Genomic DNA, 25105 nt, shown 5'->3' on the forward strand with positions numbered 1-25105 from the left:
TATGCGCTTGCAAATTTTTTTAGTTGCGTTGAAAATATTTTGAGTTGCTTGAATGGAACATATGTTAGCCTGGACTCTAACGAAAAACACTGAAAGACAGCCACGTTGATTTGGGGGTAACATTTAGGTATCATTTAATTTGGTCCGGCAGACAATCGGTCAAAAGTTGAGAATTCGGATCGTGTCCCCAATTGAGCAGGACAACCCTGGTGCAGACTTGAGCATCTATTAAATAATTCTAGTTGTCTAATTGACTAATCGGAGCGAAATAACGGTAACCTGATTCTGATCTAATTTGTGACATTTTTGTAACCACTCATTTTAATTCTAATCTAATTTTATTTGAAAGCATCCGACTAGCGCGAAATGGCGCTATGAAGCCATGATTAATGCCCTAACTTTTCAGGTGGAAGACCCGCCATAAAAAGTATATGTGGCGTCACGATCATAGTATAGTTTTGCTCCTCTTGTGAAAACGAACCCGCAGCACTACAGGAAAATCTGCTTTCGAAACGTTCGTTTAAACCAGTGGTTCCCAATCTTTTTCGAGTCATCGCCTCCTTATCAATCTCGACACATATTTTCGACCCCAATATTTAAGGATCCGATACAGGAGACATATAATCGGGAAATCTATTCACCTAACTCTGATCGCTGGTGAATTTTTAAAAAAGGCAATTTTCCGAGGTGGTAGGTGCTCGGGAAAACCTGTTTCCGCGTGTACTTGACCTTTTTTCGCGTCATATGCAGAATAAGCTGTCTTTACGTGCATTTTTGACCGAGTTAATCAAATATATCTCACTGGACGTTCTAACATCTTCGACCCCTATCTCCCCCTTGTCGCCCCCTTCCGTACTTTCACCCTCTTGTTACTCAAATTCGGACACAGATGGGTGATATCGCCCACGTTGGGAACTGGTGGATTAAACGTGTGATAAAAATTGAATCCCAGTAAATTTTCATAAACGGTCCGATGGTCTGGTGGGAGGTACACGGTTCTGAGCACGTGGTTATATTTATGTAAAAAAGTTGATTTCATGTATGTATTTATTCATTCATTCATCGCTTATTTTGAAGTCCATAGTCTCTCTCATAGTTTTTTGCGAAACTTCATCTCCGAGTAACGCAGGATGCGGAAGGGGTGCCCCCAAAATCCCTTCTTGCCCGTTTCAATGTAGTTTCCATTGAGATTGCTGGAGCCGCATCTGCCGTACCACCAGCCTCCTTCGAGGTTAGAAGCGCAATTCGCTGTCGAATCATCGTGATCTGCGTCTTTCGTCGAGAATTGTTGATTATTGTGATAAAAGAAAACATCACGAGTCGCATTCCCGTAGTATCCAGATACGGTCAGTCTGTACTTGTCGGACCCGGATCCGATTTGGAAATTGCTGAAAAAGAAGGAAGAACAGAAATATGGGGTAATGGATCAAACAAAAGCAATTGTGAAGTAAATTAGCAATGCGCAGCAAGTAAGTTTTTCGACAATTCCAGAGTATCTGGATCTGGCGGAAATTCGTTTCGTTTTGAAAAAACCATCACTCCGTCAACCTCTGCTGTCAATGGTCAAAAGTCAAACGTGGGATCAAAATCATTCATACGTGACAAATATTCAGACGGGAAAGGCGCCAAAATGAGGAAATGAAATATTAATTAAATGTGGATGAATTATTCCAGTCTTATGACGAAATAATACAATGCAGTTTTATGTGACGTGAGTAGTATATAGGATCGGTCGCGAACTAACGTTTTTTTGCATTGGTTCTTATGGGCGGGGTGGCATGTCGCCTGGAAAACCCGGGGTGGCATATCGCGCTTTTAGACCCCCCTCTCGGTCGCACATCGCCATTGGTTCTTATGGATGCGCTCGCATGTCGCACTTTTAGATATAGGCATCTCTCGCACATCGCCGTGAAAACTCGTGTTGGCATATCGCGCTTTTAGACCCCCCCTCTCGGTCGCACATCGCCATTGGTTCTTATGGATGCGCTCGCATGTCGCACTTTCCGGTATAGGCATCTCTCACACATCGCATGGAAAACTCGTGTTGAACCGGTGACGCTTTTCGATATATGCATCGCTCGACCGGTGCTAGTATAGCCATATCTCGATCGGTAACCCTTTTCGGTATATGAATCGCTCAACCGGTGTCGCGGTGGTAATTCGTACTTTCGGGTATATACATCTCTCGATCGGTGTTGAATATGTATCAAGTAAATAGTCATGTGAATGAATCTTTGTTAATGTGTATATCGTGCCGCACAACGGAAACGTGGTTTGTTGTGAGGATTAAGCAGTGCGACCTATATTCCGAATGACCTGTGCGCTGAATTGTTTCCGTGCAGTTGTGTGCTACTGTCGATTATTACACTAGACCGGTCAGTGTGAAATAGTTTGATCGTAAATTATGATATATGATGTCGTAGTTTAGTCGTGTCAAATGACCGATCGTGTTCTCTTTCCTGGCTATTGATTGCTACCTGAATAATACTTTCGGCTTATTCGCTGTTTCGCGCCTACAGAATAGTCTGCTGTTCACAGTCGCAACTTAATCGCGATAGTACAATTTTCACACCTCGACCAGTAGAACAACACCGCGCTAACCCAGTTGTCGAAACACATAGGTCATACATTTTACGTGAAAATGAAATATTGTATTGTGGTATACAAATATGCAAACTATTCTTTCAATTCGACAAGTCTAGTTAACGAATCGATTTTCAATCTGCCGACACAGTTTTTAACACGAGTGAGTTGATATTTCTTCCCGGGTACGAGCGAGGCTTTGTTCCATTGGTCCAAAACCACCTCACCAGTATCATCCTTCAATGTAAAACTGTATAATTTCAACTCCTTTCCGGCACCAGAATTGACCGTCTTCTCCTCTCGAGAAACACAAGTAGCGGCGATCGAGACGTATTCATCTTTATTTCCGTATATCGATTCACAGGTCAATAATGGGTATTCTTCAGTCGTATGTCTCGATTTTCCATGCAGAGTTACTGACGAAGCCCGACCAAGTAATACAGCGGGTTTTCCAGTAAATTTATCAATTTGAACCCAACCGGATTTGACCATGAGTTTTTTTCGTTTGGTGAATGCTTTCTCAATGTTCCCGAACAAATCACGATTGAAACACGTGAAAGATATCTCTTCGTTATTGCCATCGATGAATATACCTTTGAGATATTGGCTAACGCCACCTCTTTTGGGTGATGAGACGAATTTGACGCCGACGTGAAAATTTGAAGTTGCTCCGACTTGCATAGTGTTGACGCTGTTCGATGTCATATCGTTTGATAAAGTGGGAGTCATCAGTGTAACTCACTACACAAATCAAGTTGAATCGTATTTGAATGTATTGATTCGACCCAACTCAAATCCTATTAACGCGATCTGTTGAATCGAACGTAACCTGAATATTACTGACGCCAACATTCACCATCATCGGATCATTCACACATTCCACGCCGCTGTTTTAACACTTATAGAATCAATACCAACTATCTCTGACCCGATATTATTCAATCATTTTGGTAATTTGCCAACTTTAAATCCATTCGCGGGATGTACTAAAGGTAAATCCAAATAATCCAGAATGAAATATTTGGACTTTGACATTGTGTGAATTGAAATAGGATTGACAAACATGACTACCAACTTTGATCCAGCCACATTTCAAACTCAAAAGAATTATTCACAACATTAACAATTGTTAAAAATCTAGTTTCACTTACTTGATTATATCATTACAACTCACAAATTTGAATTAATTCATCCTGGTTGTATTCGTATGCTCTATCTTTTTATTCAATTGTAAAGGTTGTTACTATTCTGAAGACAAAGTATTTACTAATCGGCGCATATACGATTTGACTTGGACATATTATATTTTGAGTATACGAGATTTGAATGTCTGAACAATAACTGAGAATTAATTTATCACAAATAAATCCGTAAAAGATATTGGGGTGTCAGCAACTCTATACGGTCGTAGTTACAACCACATTAACTAATCTACCCAGGCAACTCGTCATGATCATTCCTGAAATCAACACAAACACGACCACTGACTTGAGTTAACCGCGAAACACCATCAAGTTTTAAATCCGCTTGCAGCTGACGGATTATTCGAATACATCGATGAGGAATATTATTGAACTCGTCGGTATTGTTACTTCAACAAATTACACCGACTGCGAAAGTTAATATCGAATGGTAAGACTTGATCACATATTTGTTGATCACAGACATGACGAAAAAAAAAAACATTACCGAGATTTTATAAACTAGTCATATTACTCTACACATCTATCAATATCAAAATGCGAGTCATCCAATTTTTCTACTAAAGTAACATTGCACATTCGAATTCGGTATAGTCATACAAATTGTATTAAATCCAACATCAAAACAAAAGGAATTTTTTTTTAGTTTATTGAAATCAAATCATTCGTCTTCGACTTGTGCTTTTCTAGATTACCCGCGACAATTCGTTTCGAGTGAGTTGTAACCAAAGTCAAGATATCTTTGTGTCCACAGATATGGAAGATGAATATAGCTAACACAATCACGAATCGACGTTTCAGAGTATTTCACGGGTGTAATAAACTTGTTAGTGTCACCTATCTAAAAGTACGCACGCGTTCGATTTCCATACCGACTGTTGCGATGTTTACGATTCACTTACAATAACCACGGGTGAGGATTTAACATCAATGTCGTTACTGTCGGAATTTGCGACAGAGAATTGAAACATATGCACTTTACACAGTGTGAAAATATCACTTTGAGTATCGAGTACCGTTCGAAGCTAGCGATCAATTCTTAATCATTTCAGTAACTCCCCATTGTGCGTGCTAAATGTAAAATATCGCGAGGTTATACACTCTAAGACTTTGATTATTGTAAAAGTAAATTGTGATATGTTTGTTAGATGCATTCAATTCAACTAGAAGTGTCTAGTATCCAACACTCGTAATATCAAAAAAGTACTTGCTACACTGTTATTTGCTAAACGTGTTTTGCATTGTTGTTCATTTCTAGTATTGATTGAAATTGTTTTTGAACCCTCAAATAATAATTCCCGACATGAAACTAAGCCGCCGAAAGTCGTTACCATCACAAAGAAACAATTTGCACGACGTTTACTAAATGTATCCTATAGTTAGGTGTACTGGAATTATTTGTAAAACACACACACACACACACACACACACACACACACGATCAGAGAAATTGGAAATTTTTCCGTTGTCATTCGCTAAAGTAAATGTCATCACAATACTCTGTCACTAAAAGACGTTACTTGGACGTGCTTGAATTCTAGACATAGTTCTGATTTACCCAACACAAGACCCAAGGACAACCCTAGTTTCAACCGTACACAGATATCCAAAATATCACACACTTCGCTATTCCTAAAGCACAAACACACGATACAAAATAATACTTGTTGTGTTGTTGCGGCATCATCACTCAACAATATCACCCTCAATACAAATGATGTTTATGTGTAACATGCTATTGATTTGAACCACACCCACCTGACGGAAGAGGATTTACTCAATCTTTACAAAATGGATATTGACCAACATCACATCACCGGATTGTATCTGTTTCGCTGGATACGAGTTATGTTAGTTTAACAGTAAACAAATTTCACCCTCTTGGATTATGAACTCAATGCGTTAGCAGTCATTCAATATTTTGTTTGTGTCAACTAGTTACTTGGTATGTTACTCCACAACTCTTACAAAAGTACGAAAGATATTTACATCACACAAAGTAATCCACTTTACTCGATATTCTCACATTACGAAACTAAAGAATGGTTGGTTTGACTCTACAAACTGTTTCGTTACCTCAAGAACTTTATTGTCTCAATGGTTGTTCATGTGTCTTAAGAACCAAATAGTTCAACACAGCACTAGTACCAACAGAAACATCAGAGTTGTTTACACAAAAGTTTGTATGTGTACAGTATGCGAATACCATGTGTAAGTCCAGCACAATTGTGGTATCCATCCGGGTTTAGTTAACACAATTTACGACACCGAGGTCGCCTCATCTTTCGTAAGACAACAAACCAACCAAGGTTTCAGGATATGTCCATGTCATAGCAATAAATCAGCTACTCCAACAACAGAGTACATATGTTTTCTAGTTACGGTGCTTACATCTTACACACAAATCAATCTCCTTTGCTAACAAAAAGTGCTGAGTCATCAAGTGATTGCCCTAGCAACAAAACAGCTAAACGTACTATCATACAAAATGGCCGTTATAGTCACCACGGTACATGGTACAAGTAACAAGTCTCGAGAATCCAGTTATTGAAAAAACGTGAAAGTGTTTCTCCTGCACCAAGTCGTTATGTTGACGAAAGCGTATATTGTAATATCATGATCGATTTGCATTCGTTGGTCACAAAATGTCACTACTCTAAATAATTATTTTTCACTCAAACACAAACGCATACTTGTCACCATTCGTTTTCATCAAGCACGAGTTCACGAAACCTACTTACTACGACATGAATTGTTATTTTTATGTTGTGTAAATAGATAATAATTAATTTTAGTAACAGTATATCAACATCATCGAGTTGTGTGAATAGATTTACATGTGGTCTTGTGGTTTTAATCGAAGTATACAGCACGGTCTAATGTAGAGTCATCTCTATTGTACAGCAACTCGGTAATCGAAATGCATTAAAATTTAAACAACGATCTTGTTTCGTCGCATCAAAAATATGTTTACTATCGCGATACTCTACACAGGCCGTGTAAATCCTTTTCACACTCGTAATAGTATACCAACAGCTACCGGCGACAACGTTTAACAATACCAACGACACTAAACATACGATACCTACCCAAGTAAAATTACCATTTCCACCTGGAGGTCGGTCGTTACCCGAGTAGAAATACCATTATCCTTTGGAGATTTATCGTTTACCCAGTGTAACAAACCCCTTTTCCTTTGGTAATCTATTTTTTCTCTGGTTAACAATCCTTTTTCACTTGGAAATATATTTTTTCTCTGGTTAGCAAACCTTTTTCACTTGGAAATATATTTTTTCTCTGGGTAACAAACCTTTTTCATTTGGAAATATATTTTTTCTCTGGTTAACAAACATTTTTCACTTGGAAATATATTTTTTCTCTGTGTAACAATCCTTTTTCACTTGGAAATATATTTTTTCTCTGGTTAACAAACCTTTTTCACTTGGAAATATATTTTTTCTCTGGGTAACAATCCTTTTTCATTTGGAAATATATTTTTTCTCTGGTTAACAAACATTTTTCACTTGGAAATATATTTTTTCTCTGGGTAACAAACCTTTTTCACTTGGAAATATATTTTTTTCCCGGGTAACAAACCTTTTTCCCTGAGCAACAAACCATTTTCACTTGGTGATCCGTCGTTTACCCGAGTAAAAATATCATTTTCTTTTGGAGATCCGGCGTTTACCCAGTGTAACAATACATTTTCACTTGGAAAAATACTTTTACCTAGAGTAACTTATCATTTTCTCCTGGGTAACAAACCCTTTTCATCTGGAAACTATCATTTACCTGAGTACCAATACAGTTTTCACTTGGAAATCTACCTTCTCCCTGGGTAACAATACCATTTTCGCTTGAAAACTAACCACCACACCGGGCCAATTTGATATTTTTGCATATTGTTACAACGGCCTGTGACAAAATATACACCAACAACGACTCCGATACATTTGTGTAATCGCATTTTCACTTGTTCTGGTGCATCCCATCAAAATCGGCGGTTAGCCACACACACACGCAATAACAACGCGCTATTTCGATATGACTGCAATGTCCGGGTTCGTGCTTTAGATTTTCCAGAATCAATCCGTCTAAAGTTGTAATCCCCCCGACTTTGTTAACTGGTTGATACACGGATAACAATCTTCGGAAAATGTAGGAACGCATGCTACCCATCGTGCGCACGATTCCAGGTTACTTGTGATTACTTTCCTTGCTCACACTATACAGATTATACGTACAGAGATATGTAGCGGTAATCGGTTTGGTCAATACATATCGCCCCATCCAGTATGGAATTACAAACCCAATACAGGCCAGTTCTTAACCGGATCCGGATATTCAATGCAAAGCGATAAAGCAGAACCAATGACCAAATGTAATTAAACATGTAGATTCACAACCCTTGATTTTTTTTTTCGTGAAAAATGACAATACATATCGAATATATATTTTACGATGGTTCAACCCTGCCAAGTATTCACGTAAATGTGGTTTATGACATTACATACAATGTATCAGTGTATCAATGTTGGGTGTTTATGCACACATCGGTATGACCCATAGACAATATCATCATACCCTCCAGGACTTCGTTATTGCATCGTGAGGTCAATAAAATCAATCGGTGGCATAGACGACAGAAGGCTTGGAGATCCAATGTAAAATTCAGACAAACAAACGGATATATTTGTCCATCTTGGTTATTCACTCAACTACCATTGGCGCTCTCGATACAGCGAACGGTACAGTATGCAACGCATATCATTAGAGTGATATATCCACAGATAAATATGGGGCCTGGCCACAATACAGTATGCAACGCATATCATTAGAGTGATATATCCACAGGTAAATATGGGGCCTGGCCACAATAATTGTATCGAGATTTAACCCAGATTACTATCCGTTCACTGATTCACTCGATGGTTTTAGCAACTTATAACAACACAAGATAGATACGACTGGAATTACTAATATTCATAATGTTTATGATAAGTGTCGTTACCGATCGTTCACTAAGTCGATATGAATATTCAAAAAATCGGATATCACTACTCTCAATACCAGTGATTCGGTTTAAGTTTAAAATCGATTTGATAATGTAATCCAAGGTGTGTTTCTGTGGGATCTGATAACCTTTACGAGAGAGTGCTGTCTCTTTGACACATGAAACAATTATTATCAACCACGCCTTGCGTGCATCGATTTGTCGGCGTCGTACAATTATTGTGGCCAGGCCCCATATTTATCTGTGGATATATCACTCTAATGATATGCGTTGCATACTGTACCGTTCGCTGTATCGAGAGCGCCAATGGTAGTTGAGTGAATAACCAAGATGGACAAATATATCCGTTTGTTTGTCTGAATTTTACATTGGATCTCCAAGCCTTCTGTCGTCTATGCCACCGATTGATTTTATTGACCTCACGATGCAATAACGAAGTCCTGGAGGGTATGATGATATTGTCTATGGGTCATACCGATGTGTGCATAAACACCCAACATTGATACACTGATACATTGTATGTAATGTCATAAACCACATTTACGTGAATACTTGGCAGGGTTGAACCATCGTAAAATATATATTCGATATGTATTGTCATTTTTCACGAAAAAAAAAATCAAGGGTTGTGAATCTACATGTTTAATTACATTTGGTCATTGGTTCTGCTTTATCGCTTTGCATTGAATATCCGGATCCGGTTAAGAACTGGCCTGTATTGGGTTTGTAATTCCATACTGGATGGGGCGATATGTATTGACCAAACCGATTACCGCTACATATCTCTGTACGTATAATCTGTATAGTGTGAGCAAGGAAAGTAATCACAAGTAACCTGGAATCGTGCGCACGATGGGTAGCATGCGTTCCTACATTTTCCGAAGATTGTTATCCGTGTATCAACCAGTTAACAAAGTCGGGGGGATTACAACTTTAGACGGATTGATTCTGGAAAATCTAAAGCACGAACCCGGACATTGCAGTCATATCGAAATAGCGCGTTGTTATTGCGTGTGTGTGTGGCTAACCGCCGATTTTGATGGGATGCACCAGAACAAGTGAAAATGCGATTACACAAATGTATCGGAGTCGTTGTTGGTGTATATTTTGTCACAGGCCGTTGTAACAATATGCAAAAATATCAAATTGGCCCGGTGTGGTGGTTAGTTTTCAAGCGAAAATGGTATTGTTACCCAGGGAGAAGGTAGATTTCCAAGTGAAAACTGTATTGGTACTCAGGTAAATGATAGTTTCCAGATGAAAAGGGTTTGTTACCCAGGAGAAAATGATAAGTTACTCTAGGTAAAAGTATTTTTCCAAGTGAAAATGTATTGTTACACTGGGTAAACGCCGGATCTCCAAAAGAAAATGATATTTTTACTCGGGTAAACGACGGATCACCAAGTGAAAATGGTTTGTTGCTCAGGGAAAAAGGTTTGTTACCCGGGAAAAAAATATATTTCCAAGTGAAAAAGGTTTGTTACCCAGAGAAAAAATATATTTCCAAGTGAAAAATGTTTGTTAACCAGAGAAAAAATATATTTCCAAATGAAAAAGGATTGTTACCCAGAGAAAAAATATATTTCCAAGTGAAAAAGGTTTGTTAACCAGAGAAAAAATATATTTCCAAGTGAAAAAGGATTGTTACACAGAGAAAAAATATATTTCCAAGTGAAAAATGTTTGTTAACCAGAGAAAAAATATATTTCCAAATGAAAAAGGTTTGTTACCCAGAGAAAAAATATATTTCCAAGTGAAAAAGGTTTGCTAACCAGAGAAAAAATATATTTCCAAGTGAAAAAGGATTGTTAACCAGAGAAAAAATAGATTACCAAAGGAAAAGGGGTTTGTTACACTGGGTAAACGATAAATCTCCAAAGGATAATGGTATTTCTACTCGGGTAACGACCGACCTCCAGGTGGAAATGGTAATTTTACTTGGGTAGGTATCGTATGTTTAGTGTCGTTGGTATTGTTAAACGTTGTCGCCGGTAGCTGTTGGTATACTATTACGAGTGTGAAAAGGATTTACACGGCCTGTGTAGAGTATCGCGATAGTAAACATATTTTTGATGCGACGAAACAAGATCGTTGTTTAAATTTTAATGCATTTCGATTACCGAGTTGCTGTACAATAGAGATGACTCTACATTAGACCGTGCTGTATACTTCGATTAAAACCACAAGACCACATGTAAATCTATTCACACAACTCGATGATGTTGATATACTGTTACTAAAATTAATTATTATCTATTTACACAACATAAAAATAACAATTCATGTCGTAGTAAGTAGGTTTCGTGAACTCGTGCTTGATGAAAACGAATGGTGACAAGTATGCGTTTGTGTTTGAGTGAAAAATAATTATTTAGAGTAGTGACATTTTGTGACCAACGAATGCAAATCGATCATGATATTACAATATACGCTTTCGTCAACATAACGACTTGGTGCAGGAGAAACACTTTCACGTTTTTTCAATAACTGGATTCTCGAGACTTGTTACTTGTACCATGTACCGTGGTGACTATAACGGCCATTTTGTATGATAGTACGTTTAGCTGTTTTGTTGCTAGGGCAATCACTTGATGACTCAGCACTTTTTGTTAGCAAAGGAGATTGATTTGTGTGTAAGATGTAAGCACCGTAACTAGAAAACATATGTACTCTGTTGTTGGAGTAGCTGATTTATTGCTATGACATGGACATATCCTGAAACCTTGGTTGGTTTGTTGTCTTACGAAAGATGAGGCGACCTCGGTGTCGTAAATTGTGTTAACTAAACCCGGATGGATACCACAATTGTGCTGGACTTACACATGGTATTCGCATACTGTACACATACAAACTTTTGTGTAAACAACTCTGATGTTTCTGTTGGTACTAGTGCTGTGTTGAACTATTTGGTTCTTAAGACACATGAACAACCATTGAGACAATAAAGTTCTTGAGGTAACGAAACAGTTTGTAGAGTCAAACCAACCATTCTTTAGTTTCGTAATGTGAGAATATCGAGTAAAGTGGATTACTTTGTGTGATGTAAATATCTTTCGTACTTTTGTAAGAGTTGTGGAGTAACATACCAAGTAACTAGTTGACACAAACAAAATATTGAATGACTGCTAACGCATTGAGTTCATAATCCAAGAGGGTGAAATTTGTTTACTGTTAAACTAACATAACTCGTATCCAGCGAAACAGATACAATCCGGTGATGTGATGTTGGTCAATATCCATTTTGTAAAGATTGAGTAAATCCTCTTCCGTCAGGTGGGTGTGGTTCAAATCAATAGCATGTTACACATAAACATCATTTGTATTGAGGGTGATATTGTTGAGTGATGATGCCGCAACAACACAACAAGTATTATTTTGTATCGTGTGTTTGTGCTTTAGGAATAGCGAAGTGTGTGATATTTTGGATATCTGTGTACGGTTGAAACTAGGGTTGTCCTTGGGTCTTGTGTTGGGTAAATCAGAACTATGTCTAGAATTCAAGCACGTCCAAGTAACGTCTTTTAGTGACAGAGTATTGTGATGACATTTACTTTAGCGAATGACAACGGAAAAATTTCCAATTTCTCTGATCGTGTGTGTGTGTGTGTGTGTGTGTGTGTGTGTGTTTTACAAATAATTCCAGTACACCTAACTATAGGATACATTTAGTAAACGTCGTGCAAATTGTTTCTTTGTGATGGTAACGACTTTCGGCGGCTTAGTTTCATGTCGGGAATTATTATTTGAGGGTTCAAAAACAATTTCAATCAATACTAGAAATGAACAACAATGCAAAACACGTTTAGCAAATAACAGTGTAGCAAGTACTTTTTTGATATTACGAGTGTTGGATACTAGACACTTCTAGTTGAATTGAATGCATCTAACAAACATATCACAATTTACTTTTACAATAATCAAAGTCTTAGAGTGTATAACCTCGCGATATTTTACATTTAGCACGCACAATGGGGAGTTACTGAAATGATTAAGAATTGATCGCTAGCTTCGAACGGTACTCGATACTCAAAGTGATATTTTCACACTGTGTAAAGTGCATATGTTTCAATTCTCTGTCGCAAATTCCGACAGTAACGACATTGATGTTAAATCCTCACCCGTGGTTATTGTAAGTGAATCGTAAACATCGCAACAGTCGGTATGGAAATCGAACGCGTGCGTACTTTTAGATAGGTGACACTAACAAGTTTATTACACCCGTGAAATACTCTGAAACGTCGATTCGTGATTGTGTTAGCTATATTCATCTTCCATATCTGTGGACACAAAGATATCTTGACTTTGGTTACAACTCACTCGAAACGAATTGTCGCGGGTAATCTAGAAAAGCACAAGTCGAAGACGAATGATTTGATTTCAATAAACTAAAAAAAAATTCCTTTTGTTTTGATGTTGGATTTAATACAATTTGTATGACTATACCGAATTCGAATGTGCAATGTTACTTTAGTAGAAAAATTGGATGACTCGCATTTTGATATTGATAGATGTGTAGAGTAATATGACTAGTTTATAAAATCTCGGTAATGTTTTTTTTTTTCGTCATGTCTGTGATCAACAAATATGTGATCAAGTCTTACCATTCGATATTAACTTTCGCAGTCGGTGTAATTTGTTGAAGTAACAATACCGACGAGTTCAATAATATTCCTCATCGATGTATTCGAATAATCCGTCAGCTGCAAGCGGATTTAAAACTTGATGGTGTTTCGCGGTTAACTCAAGTCAGTGGTCGTGTTTGTGTTGATTTCAGGAATGATCATGACGAGTTGCCTGGGTAGATTAGTTAATGTGGTTGTAACTACGACCGTACAGAGTTGCTGACACCCCAATATCTTTTACGGATTTATTTGTGATAAATTAATTCTCAGTTATTGTTCAGACATTCAAATCTCGTATACTCAAAATATAATATGTCCAAGTCAAATCGTATATGCGCCGATTAGTAAATACTTTGTCTTCAGAATAGTAACAACCTTTACAATTGAATAAAAAGATAGAGCATACGAATACAACCAGGATGAATTAATTCAAATTTGTGAGTTGTAATGATATAATCAAGTAAGTGAAACTAGATTTTTAACAATTGTTAATGTTGTGAATAATTCTTTTGAGTTTGAAATGTGGCTGGATCAAAGTTGGTAGTCATGTTTGTCAATCCTATTTCAATTCACACAATGTCAAAGTCCAAATATTTCATTCTGGATTATTTGGATTTACCTTTAGTACATCCCGCGAATGGATTTAAAGTTGGCAAATTACCAAAATGATTGAATAATATCGGGTCAGAGATAGTTGGTATTGATTCTATAAGTGTTAAAACAGCGGCGTGGAATGTGTGAATGATCCGATGATGGTGAATGTTGGCGTCAGTAATATTCAGGTTACGTTCGATTCAACAGATCGCGTTAATAGGATTTGAGTTGGGTCGAATCAATACATTCAAATACGATTCAACTTGATTTGTGTAGTGAGTTACACTGATGACTCCCACTTTATCAAACGATATGACATCGAACAGCGTCAACACTATGCAAGTCGGAGCAACTTCAAATTTTCACGTCGGCGTCAAATTCGTCTCATCACCCAAAAGAGGTGGCGTTAGCCAATATCTCAAAGGTATATTCATCGATGGCAATAACGAAGAGATATCTTTCACGTGTTTCAATCGTGATTTGTTCGGGAACATTGAGAAAGCATTCACCAAACGAAAAAAACTCATGGTCAAATCCGGTTGGGTTCAAATTGATAAATTTACTGGAAAACCCGCTGTATTACTTGGTCGGGCTTCGTCAGTAACTCTGCATGGAAAATCGAGACATACGACTGAAGAATACCCATTATTGACCTGTGAATCGATATACGGAAATAAAGATGAATACGTCTCGATCGCCGCTACTTGTGTTTCTCGAGAGGAGAAGACGGTCAATTCTGGTGCCGGAAAGGAGTTGAAATTATACAGTTTTACATTGAAGGATGATACTGGTGAGGTGGTTTTGGACCAATGGAACAAAGCCTCGCTCGTACCCGGGAAGAAATATCAACTCACTCGTGTTAAAAACTGTGTCGGCAGATTGAAAATCGATTCGTTAACTAGACTTGTCGAATTGAAAGAATAGTTTGCATATTTGTATACCACAATACAATATTTCATTTTCACGTAAAATGTATGACCTATGTGTTTCGACAACTGGGTTAGCGCGGTGTTGTTCTACTGGTCGAGGTGTGAAAATTGTACTATCGCGATTAAGTTGCGACTGTGAACAGCAGACTATTCTGTAGGCGCGAAACAGCGAATAAGCCGAAAGTATTATTCAGGTAGCAATCAATAGCCAGGAAAGAGAACACGATCGGTCATTTGACACGACTAAACTACGACATCATATATCATAATTTACGATCAAACTATTTCACACTGACCGGTCTAGTGTAATAATCGACAGTAGCACACAACTGCACGGAAACAATTCAGCGCACAGGTCATTCGGAATATAGGTCGCACTGCTTAATCCTCACAACAAACCACGTTTCCGTTGTGCGGCACGATATACACATTAACAAAGATTCATTCACATGACTATTTACTTGATACATATTCAACACCGATCGAGAGATGTATATACCCGAAAGTACGAATTACCACCGCGACACCGGTTGAGCGATTCATATACCGAAAAGGGTTACCGATCGAGATATGGCTATACTAGCACCGGTCGAGCGATGCATATATCGAAAAGCGTCACCGGTTCAACACGAGTTTTCCATGCGATGTGTGAGAGATGCCTATACCGGAAAGTGCGACATGCGAGCGCATCCATAAGAACCAATGGCGATGTGCGACCGAGAGGGGGGGTCTAAAAGCGCGATATGCCAACACGAGTTTTCACGGCGATGTGCGAGAGATGCCTATATCTAAAAGTGTGACATGCGAGCGCATCCATAAGAACCAATGGCGATGTGCGACCGAGAGGGGGGTCTAAAAGCGCGATATGCCACCCCGGGTTTTCCAGGCGACATGCCACCCCGCCCATAAGAACCAATGCAAAAAAACGTTAGTTCGCGACCGATCCTATATACTACTGACGTGTCGCAAGGTAAATCGAACAGAGACTGAATGCAATGCAATACAATTCAAATCCACCTATATTTAGCAAACCAATAAGTGCCAGTATCTCTCGTGATCATGTTGATTTGCAGCTCCATTTTTTCTCCGTTTGTCAAACGATACAATGCCTCCAGTCCTGAAATGAAGTAGATTGTCAATTACCACTCTCTAATATGAGCAAGAAATTTCATCGATATTTCGGTATACGTCAGAGTTGGTCAGTATTAACGAAGTACATTTACTTTTACGAAGTACCCCAATGATGCCAAAGTACTCTTATTAGGTACTCCAGTAGCTTTCCGCTACTTGCAGCACTTGATCATGTAAGTCTTATTTTCCGCAGGCATGTTCTGTGGCTTACTTGATTACTATTCAACATTTTACGTTTGTCAATTACAAGTATCCGGTTCTTCATTGAGAGACTGGGGAATTCAAGAGTTGTTATCGTAAGGGACTCGCGCTCCTCTCGAAATAGCAGAGGTTATTGGTTGGTTGACTACTACCCCGGGGGCTATTATTACACTGAAATAATTTTGGGCGCTAAGACACTAGTTTGATATCCACGCTACAGTCAAGAATGTAGCAAATATACAGTTCATGTAACCATTGGTTGAAGCCAATATTTTGGAGCAAAACCATCATTTGCATCACATGATACGGTACAAATCTTATGCTGCTAAAATTTAGACCGTCTCAGTATCCAGCTTTTGACGGTCCATGAAAGAGTACACAATTATGATTGCTTTTCAAAACTACTTACTTTCTTGAGCTAATTCAAAACTTGTCAACTATACTTCTACTTAAAGTAGTTCAGTGCCCCTTCGAAAGGCACTCCTTCTACTCGTACTTGAGTAAAATTTTAACTCGATAGTGGTAGTGAAAGAAAGTATTCATACCATGATAGACTTATTCTGATTGCGTAATCGCTCATGACCTAAGCGATCTGGTTACACTTTCAACTCATCTACTAGATGGCGTGTTCTTGATTTTGCACCACAATTATTAAAGGGATTCAAATGCCGATATCTCGATTTATATTTATTCGAATCAGGAATCGTAAAAAATATCACAAAAATATTTTCTGTGTTCTCATTTTATTAGCCATAATGGGTGGCTGGTCGCAATCAACGAGAAAGAACCGACCACAAAAGTTATATATAACAAATCATACCCAACCAATACTCTCCTTGCAAATCGCCGAATCCTTTCACGTAATCATCCCAATTTCTGTAGAAATCAACGCGTCCGTTCATTCTTCTCTGGAAAACCTTTTAGGAAAATGAGAATAAATCTCAATTTTTCTACAAAATTTCGCATTCAACTCACGATCCAGTTTCCACCTTCGTCAGTTATGTCACAGAATACGCCCGTGAATCCCATTGTAGGTATGTACAAATTGAAGACACCCCCAGAGACATTGCGTGCTAATGCTGAGTCCAATTTGGCACCATCACAACTTTTCACGAGAGCTAGAAATCATGGAATTCGTATCATAATCGTAACTCGACGAATGGCAGCGATAGAAATGTCTCTTTGCTTGATTTTTCTAAGCTATGCGGTGCTACATCAGAGTCCTGTGAATGACCCTCTGTTGGCCTGTAGGTCAAATCAATTGATCTGTTGATAAAAGGCGCTGAGAGCCTAATAAACATTGTGAACATGAACAAGGTGAAGCCTTTATTCAGGAGTGGTCAGTAACGTAGTACTTCTATTATTTGGGAATACTCAAGTAGGTTTTGTCTGCTTGCATTACTCAATCTGAAGCAGTGGTTCTCAACCACCAGTACGTGAACAGGTGCCGGTCCATGGCAGGTTACGTAGCGGTACGCTAAATATACTAGAATTCCATATCTCAATTCTGGAAAGCAAGAAGTTGGACGCTTGTCCATTAATTAGAGAAATAAAACATCAAATTTAAATTGATTTGGAAGATATGAACTTATTGGTATGCATGATGTCGTAATAGATGGAGAGTTCATGGTCGACTTTAAGCGTACGTCACTGTGGTGTAAGTGTTGTATGAAACTGTTAGAAATTAGCGTACGTCGCGTTTTGGTCAAGGTATGTGTTAAAACTAGACTTTGACATAAACTTCGTTTCATTACGACTGTGCAATCAAGCGACACCTGGCAGTATATTAGAGGATATAGCAAACAGAAAAATCGCATTTCTTAAAAAAAAATACCTAAGAATTACTATCGAGTCACTGGTCTTTAATATAACTTCGCGAGCATTGCGAGCGTCGCCTTCCAGAAGCTTCAATAGCACCGCACATTTAAATGTAATATCAAAAAGGAAGCATGAAATGAAGTTCCCAGTATTACATTTGAGTTGATTGCATTTGTCGCAAACAAATTTAAGGTCAATTTCCATTTTTGAAAGTTCACCGGTCCGCAACATTTGTTATGAGTATTTACCGGTCCGCGAGGTCAAAAAGGTTGTGAACCACTGCTCTTAAGTCTTTATAATTTAAGAATACTTCAACAAGAACTTCAATTGTGGCTTCATTTTACTTTTATGCATGCCGCCGATTAAAGTAAATTTGAGTAGCATTCTGGACGACCGCGTAACTTTGGTTAGTGGCCGAAGATCAAACATCCCTGCCCCAAAAGATCATCCGCACTTATCGAATAAAAACTATAAAAGAAAATAAGCGAACATGTACCTGTGTTTGGCTTTACAAGGAGTGACTCCAAATCATTCATTTAGATCGTCAAGACGTTCAACTCTGAAATTACATAGACACCGCATGTAGGACTGTCTGTACCGAATTATCTAATTGTAATATTTGCCAGGACATGGTGCTGTAAAAAATCGTTGATGTTGAAACTAGAAACTGATCGACAGTGATGTTCTCAATCAGACAGACATGTATGGATTCAATGCCGTAATTCGACTACTTTGCTTCTACCAGTGGTTCATGAATCCTTTTCCTAAGTGAGAGGTGACAGTAGGGTTGACGTCACAATTTAAAGACTTGTGATTGCGCAGTGTGCTAAGCGGACTCCGTCACGACAGCAATGGTTGTTGGTTCGAGTCTCGGCTCAGTCATGTTTCTATGTGTCGAAGGTTTATCCGGGCTCCTCATCGCTGATCCCGCTGTTAACGCAGCGTCCTCAAAAGCCCAGACAGAGGAAGAGTGAGCCGAGCTCCAAAGTCGACAGCAGAGACTAGAAAAAGGAACACAATAAAATCGAGTGTGAATGAAAGTGTGGGAGTGGGCGAGCGTGAAAAAGTCGTCCTCAAGACCAAAAGCAAAGATACTGAACTTTACCAAATGCATTGTCACGGCACACAAGGCCTGAACAGGCGATGAGCGCTTCCGAAGGCTTCCGAACCACTGGCGTAGCCAGGGGGGAAAGGGGCGGTCGCCCCCCCAAATTTTTGGAAAATTTTCGTAAAATCAATAGATATTAGAGTATTTTGGGGCAAATGTATGCAACTTAAAAATTTTCTTCGCGCTTCACGCGATTTAGTGTCCATTCATGTCTTGATTTTATTATCGGTATCACGAAAAAAATTTATTCCGCAAATACCCATTATTGAATATAGCTGCATTCTCAGTTATGAGAATACAACAGTACCAGATGATACACTAGCGTAGCCCGAGGTCGTTGGATTGATTGAGTCGGTAGGAGTGTCAGTTCAGTATGGGGGTTGGGGACTGTTAGCTCCGGCAACTTCCGTTCCGGGACACACGAATATATATAAAGTAGGCTACATGCGACTCCGCAAAGTGCGCTCCCAAAATGATTGACGACCGTAAAACCGACCCATGTATTCCGAAGCCTTCGATATAGATTTTTCGGGTGCTTAAATGGCTGGCGCCTAATGATCCTGTCCCTGCAATCAGATCACTCCAACTTAAACGCAACTGGCGCAGGATAATATCACCACCTCCCGTTAAAAATGGGTGCCTTTATTTTGTACATGCAAGCTAATGAAAAGCTAATGCAGCTAATTAAGCTAAGGAAAAGCTAATTAAGCTAATGAAAGGCTAATTAAGCTAATGAAAAGCTAAGTAAGCTAATGAAAAGCTAATGAAAAGCTAATTAAGCTAATGAAAAAGTAAGCTAATGAAAAGTAAGCTAATGAAAAGCTAATGAAGCTAATTAAGCTAATGAAAAGCTAAGTAAGCTAATGAAAAGCTAATGAAAAGCTAATTAAGCTAATGAAAAAGTAAGCTAATGAAAAGTAAGCTAATGAAAAGCTAATGAAGCTAATTAAGCTAATGAAAAGCTAAGTAAGCTAATGAAAAGCTAATGAAAAGCTAATTACGCTAATGAAAAAGTAAGCTAATGAAAAGTAAGCTAATGAAAAGCTAATGAAGCTAATTAAAAGCAATTAAGGTAATGAAAAGTAAGCTAATCAAAATCTAATGAAACAAGGTAATGAAAAACTAATGAAGCTAATGTAACAAGGAAGCTAATTGAACACCACGCATCGAAAAACTTCGCTGATTGCAATTGCTAAATGTGTGCGTTTGTTGATTGACGCTGAATTGGTATCTTTGAAATAATAATTATTAACCGACATCAATGCCAGCCTCGTTTATAAATAAACTATGCTGCGAGTACTATCTCGCGATATTATTGAAAATACTCGTGATATACTCATTTACGACTATGAAAATGTTGCTACTTTATCGTTCCCAATGACTATGAAAATTATTATATTTGGAACCACTACACATCGCCGATTTTAGGTTGAACATTGTGCCAATGAAAACGTAGCTTTCTCTTTACAAAATATATTGACCCTACATTGCTTAACTAGACCAGTTATAGAACTTTTTCTCTCCTGCGAACTGTTTGCTCTGGTTAAACCTGTACTCTACCAAACGATAGCTGTCCCGACAACCCATAGCCGCAGGCGCGTAACATCAGTGCCGATATCCAGTCTGGTTAAAAAGGTACGATAACGACAGAAAAGGAATCCGTCGTGAAAAAATCTGTCAACTCATTTAGCGGATCACCGGTTCGTTGAGGCAACCTCACATTCGGGAGAAACCGAAATACGCCATCTCATCCTTGCTGTTCATGTCATTGGGTGATAATTTTCAGTTTTGAAACACGAGCAAGCGTAACACTGTATTGAAAAATATAGCAACATATAAAACGAAACTGAGCATTCACTTGCAGAAAATTACGACAACGAAAGGAAATACGCCAATATGGACAGGGATTTCAGTACTTGCAGACAGAAAATGTTGTACATGTTGTATATGTTCAATTGTTCATGCTGGCAGTATAGGCACAATTGCTGCAAATGTACAGTGCATTTATGAACTTGATTTTCTTTAGTTACAGCTCAACGAACTTTTCTTTTGCATTTAGTTCCTCCTGGCTTGCTGCCACTTCGTTTCGAAGGATTATGCGCCATCAATTGCCCATCAGTGGAGAGTGATAATGATTTAGGCAGCTTACAGGCTGTCGGGGCGGGAAAATTCATTAACTGCTGAAATGAACGGTCTTGCTCGTCTTTTGGCATGTCGTCCCAATCCCAAGGAGATACCAAATACTTTTTACAATTCTCAGCAAGGGTAAAAGTACCACGGCCTGTGATACTCTTTCGTACATCCAAGTATTGTGAAGTGATCGCTGATTTGAGTAGATTAATTAGATCTGGTAACTTTTTCTTTTTCCAATCTGTCAATCGCTTGAGAACATGGTTCATGCTCTCGCAGTTGTTATTGGTGAACCATTTGTGCTCGGCGCCGATAAAGCTACGCATTTGCCAGACCTTTTTTCGCAACAACGGTAGCAATCTATTTTGTAAGTATGTGACCAGCATTGGGCATATGCTATGGCACCTAGTGAGTAGGTCTTCTTCTCTTCGATTAAATTCAATTTCGTCCTTGCTATCCAACAGATTGAAGACTTGATTCACCAGACTTTTTCTCAAATGCTTGCTTGCACCGATGCCGTGCTGAAGTTTGTCGACCAAATTTGTCTTTAAATGATTGACACAGAGAACGTGCTTGCAGTTTTTGAACGAATTTTCTATTGCTGAGTGTAGTGCAATTTCGTCGTCTGTCCCCACGACAAGGTGATCGAAAGTACCTCCTATAACGGAGCTAAGATGACTGAAGAAGTCGTTAAATGTCCCTCTATCTGACCTATGGTGGAGATATATGGGACCAATGAAAATCGGATTTTCCTGCGTTCTGGTGCTAATCATCTTCACGTTTTTGAAAACTGCTACAGTAGCGTACACATTGCCTAGGTTGTATGTCTTGTCAATTCCAAGTACAGTTTTTCCAGTACAACACATCTTTTTAAGATCTGTTATTTGATCATCGGTGTATACAATTATGCTGGATGCTTTTGCTGGAGAATGGATGACTCTTCTCACAAATTTTTCCGTGTGCATCATGTTTATGACATCCAAAAGTTCGTCTGCATAACAGTCTCGCGACAGGCTACTGTGCCCTTCTTTGCTTACTTTTTCCCGGTGCTTAGTGTGGTGGATCTGACTTATATTCCGAGGCATTTGCGAAATACTTTCGGAATCATTTTGAAGATCAACGTAAACTCGCTTTCCTGTCCCGTATGTAACCTTTTCCTTTATCTTCTCAATAGTGCTGGGCGGAGTGCGGATGTAATTTTGAAAGTTCACAGAGCTGTTTCCGTGTGGACTGCAGTCCCCAGATATACCCTTGTACTCCACGATACACACATTACATGGATCCGATGGTCCGCTTTCAATCCAGCTTATACGTTTTTCGTAACCAGGGTTGTTCTTTGATTTAGCGTAGTATCGCCCAACCATGAGTACGTCACCTGGAGAAGGCTGCGGTGATAACGGCAAGTACTCCTTCATTTTTAGGGTACAAATAGCACCCCTGTGGCACCGCGGCTTGTATACATACCTGAGTCGGTCCTCGGTCTTCAAGTAATATGAATATGTTTGCTTGGTTTTCGTCCAAGCTCCCATGTCATCATAAAATATGCGATGAATTTTAGCAGCCTTTCGAAGTATGTTTGTTTTAAAATCAACGATAATGTAACAATTGTCTTTCCGTCCTGGAGGAATCTTCGAAAGGGCGTTTTTACAATCCATAATTTTTTTCACCACATCCTCAATTTTCAAAAACTCGTTAAAGGGCAGCTTCGTTTCATTGTTCAGCTCATTGTTCAGGTTAGGTAGAACTGATTTGGTTTTGTCTCCGTCAGCAACTTCTCCTATTTCAGAATTCATCTGTTCCCCATTCATTTGGTCAATAGGCGAATCTTCACTTAGGATACTGCTTTCTAGGAGCGAATGCTGTTGTTTATTAGCATTCACATCGCCAAGTTCGCTCTTATGAAACGTTTTGAAGTCGTCTTGTTCGCGTATATTCGGCTTGTCAATGTCGTCTTTTTCGCGTACATTCGGCTTATCAATGTCGCTTTTCTGATCCTCCGATTTCAGTTTTGATTCGCATAAACTATTTGGATCACTTGAAATCAGATCGGTGATTTTGATGATTGGCACGAAGTGATTCGGTCGAAATGGATTGCTTGTCGTGGGCACGGTAGTTTGTGTCCACATCAGAGTCGCAACTGGTATGGCAAATTTCGACACACCCCGGCCGCAACATTTGCGCGTGAACGGTTCTGTCAGGTATTCATTTGCCAATGTTGACGGATAATATGAGCGAATCGCGGAGCCAAGGGCGGCACTCAATGCGTAAATATGCATCATCTCGGACCAATGCCCCGGAATGCTTGCTTTTTGTACCAGACTGGCATAAGGCGATGACACAATTCTAACGTCAGCTATAAGGTCAACAAATCCCTCTGCGTCTTCGTCATAATATTTCGGATGCTCAATAATTTCGAGCGCGGTCAGAAGCCTCAAGCGCAAGTGGTGTTTCGCAGTGCCGTATAAGGCAAGCGACATTGCGCGGTAAAAACAATTCCCATCGCCATCAACTCGCAAGGCCGTGTGATCCGTGGTGATGATATAATGAAACTGCTTCAAAATCATAAGTGAAACCTCATCCACTACTGCTGCCTCATTTGGCATGCTCCGATCAGGCTCGAGTACTTTATACAAACGAAGAATCCGTTTTATAGCTGTACAATGTTCCGGATTTGCTCTAATATGTTGCAATGCCCACTCATAATTGAATTCACCTTCGAAGAATATGCAACAACGACATATGAAAATCTGGATTTTCCGCTCATTGAAGCTACCGATCTTCGCACAAGAACAGTGAGAGTATCTGTTGCATTCGTAGCATTCGACGTACTCGTCGGACTTTAAACAATCAAGTCCGCAAACAGTACAAGGATGAGACATAATCCAAGACGAAAACGCAACGTTGTTGCGGAAAAAACAATGAGAATTGCTATCCTTTCCACTGTCCTTCGCTACCTCAAATGATGACCCCAATGGGATTGCTACGAGCGCTGCCGCGCGGGGAAAGTTGCAAATTTTGCACAATTTCTGAAGCGAGGGGACGTCACAATCAGGTTCTTTGATAAACACATGTTAACTCTGTGGTGACGTGGTGACGTTGCAACTCTACCTCAAGTACACGTACAAATGTATCGATATGTGAATTACAAAATTAATGTTAGAGACAATTAGTCACACTTATCAGTGGTCACACTAACGTAGTAGGTTGGTATTAATGGTGTTTCTACAACTATAGGATGGTCATTGGTCATTTTACACCAGGCTGGTATTCGTTATTACGGTTCCTGATCCACCGACTATTATGGGTCGGGGCCTTTGCAAGACACCGTCTACGCGGATCGTACGAGCAGTACAAGCCCACACCCTAAACCAGAAACACTTGGGTAGGAATACTGGAACCGACTTGGGCCTGATTCGAACCCCCAACCAATTCGTTTTGCAGCTGCGGAGCTGTGAATAGGCTATATTCAAGCGAACTAAAGCGGAACTAGTCAAGTATATTCCGCGCTAGTTAAGCATTATTCTTGTCGGATATTATAATAAAAGATCACGAGCGTGAATGCGTTACGACTCGCTAGTCGATAGGCTATACCTTGCCCCTCCCTGTGAAATATTATAAAGCAGAAATGATACGTGAATATCCCAATTCAGCGCAGCAAATATATGCAATTACAAAGTAGTACATATCCGGACGTTTTCAACTTTAGTTTACTCATTGCTCATTATCAGGATGACAATGGTGCCGATGTCTCACTAGTACGTCATTTAGGTTTC

The 25105-nt window shown here is 39.1% G+C and overlaps 1 protein-coding gene across 3 annotated transcripts in view; it reads right to left on the reverse strand.

Annotated features, from left to right (window-relative positions):
* Positions 1–916: 916 nt before the first annotated feature.
* LOC145452823 (ficolin-2-like) overlaps positions 917–25105 on the reverse strand; it is a 65649-nt gene continuing 41460 nt past the window's right edge. For all 3 annotated transcript variants that reach the window (XM_080330969.1, XM_080330968.1, XM_080330970.1), the window contains exons 3-6: positions 17252–17394; positions 17097–17193; positions 15962–16061; positions 917–1388 (exon numbers count right to left, since the gene is read on the reverse strand). In XM_080330969.1, the coding sequence (XP_080187095.1) occupies positions 1091–1388; positions 15962–16061; positions 17097–17193; positions 17252–17394 (638 nt within the window). In that variant the 3' untranslated portion in view covers positions 917–1090. The remainder of the gene's footprint in view (positions 1389–15961; positions 16062–17096; positions 17194–17251; positions 17395–25105) is intronic.

This window comes from Botryllus schlosseri, chromosome 12 (genome assembly GCF_051294905.1).
Source record: "Botryllus schlosseri isolate E-star chromosome 12, Bs_hap1, whole genome shotgun sequence".
Taxonomy (NCBI): domain Eukaryota; kingdom Metazoa; phylum Chordata; class Ascidiacea; order Stolidobranchia; family Styelidae; genus Botryllus; species Botryllus schlosseri.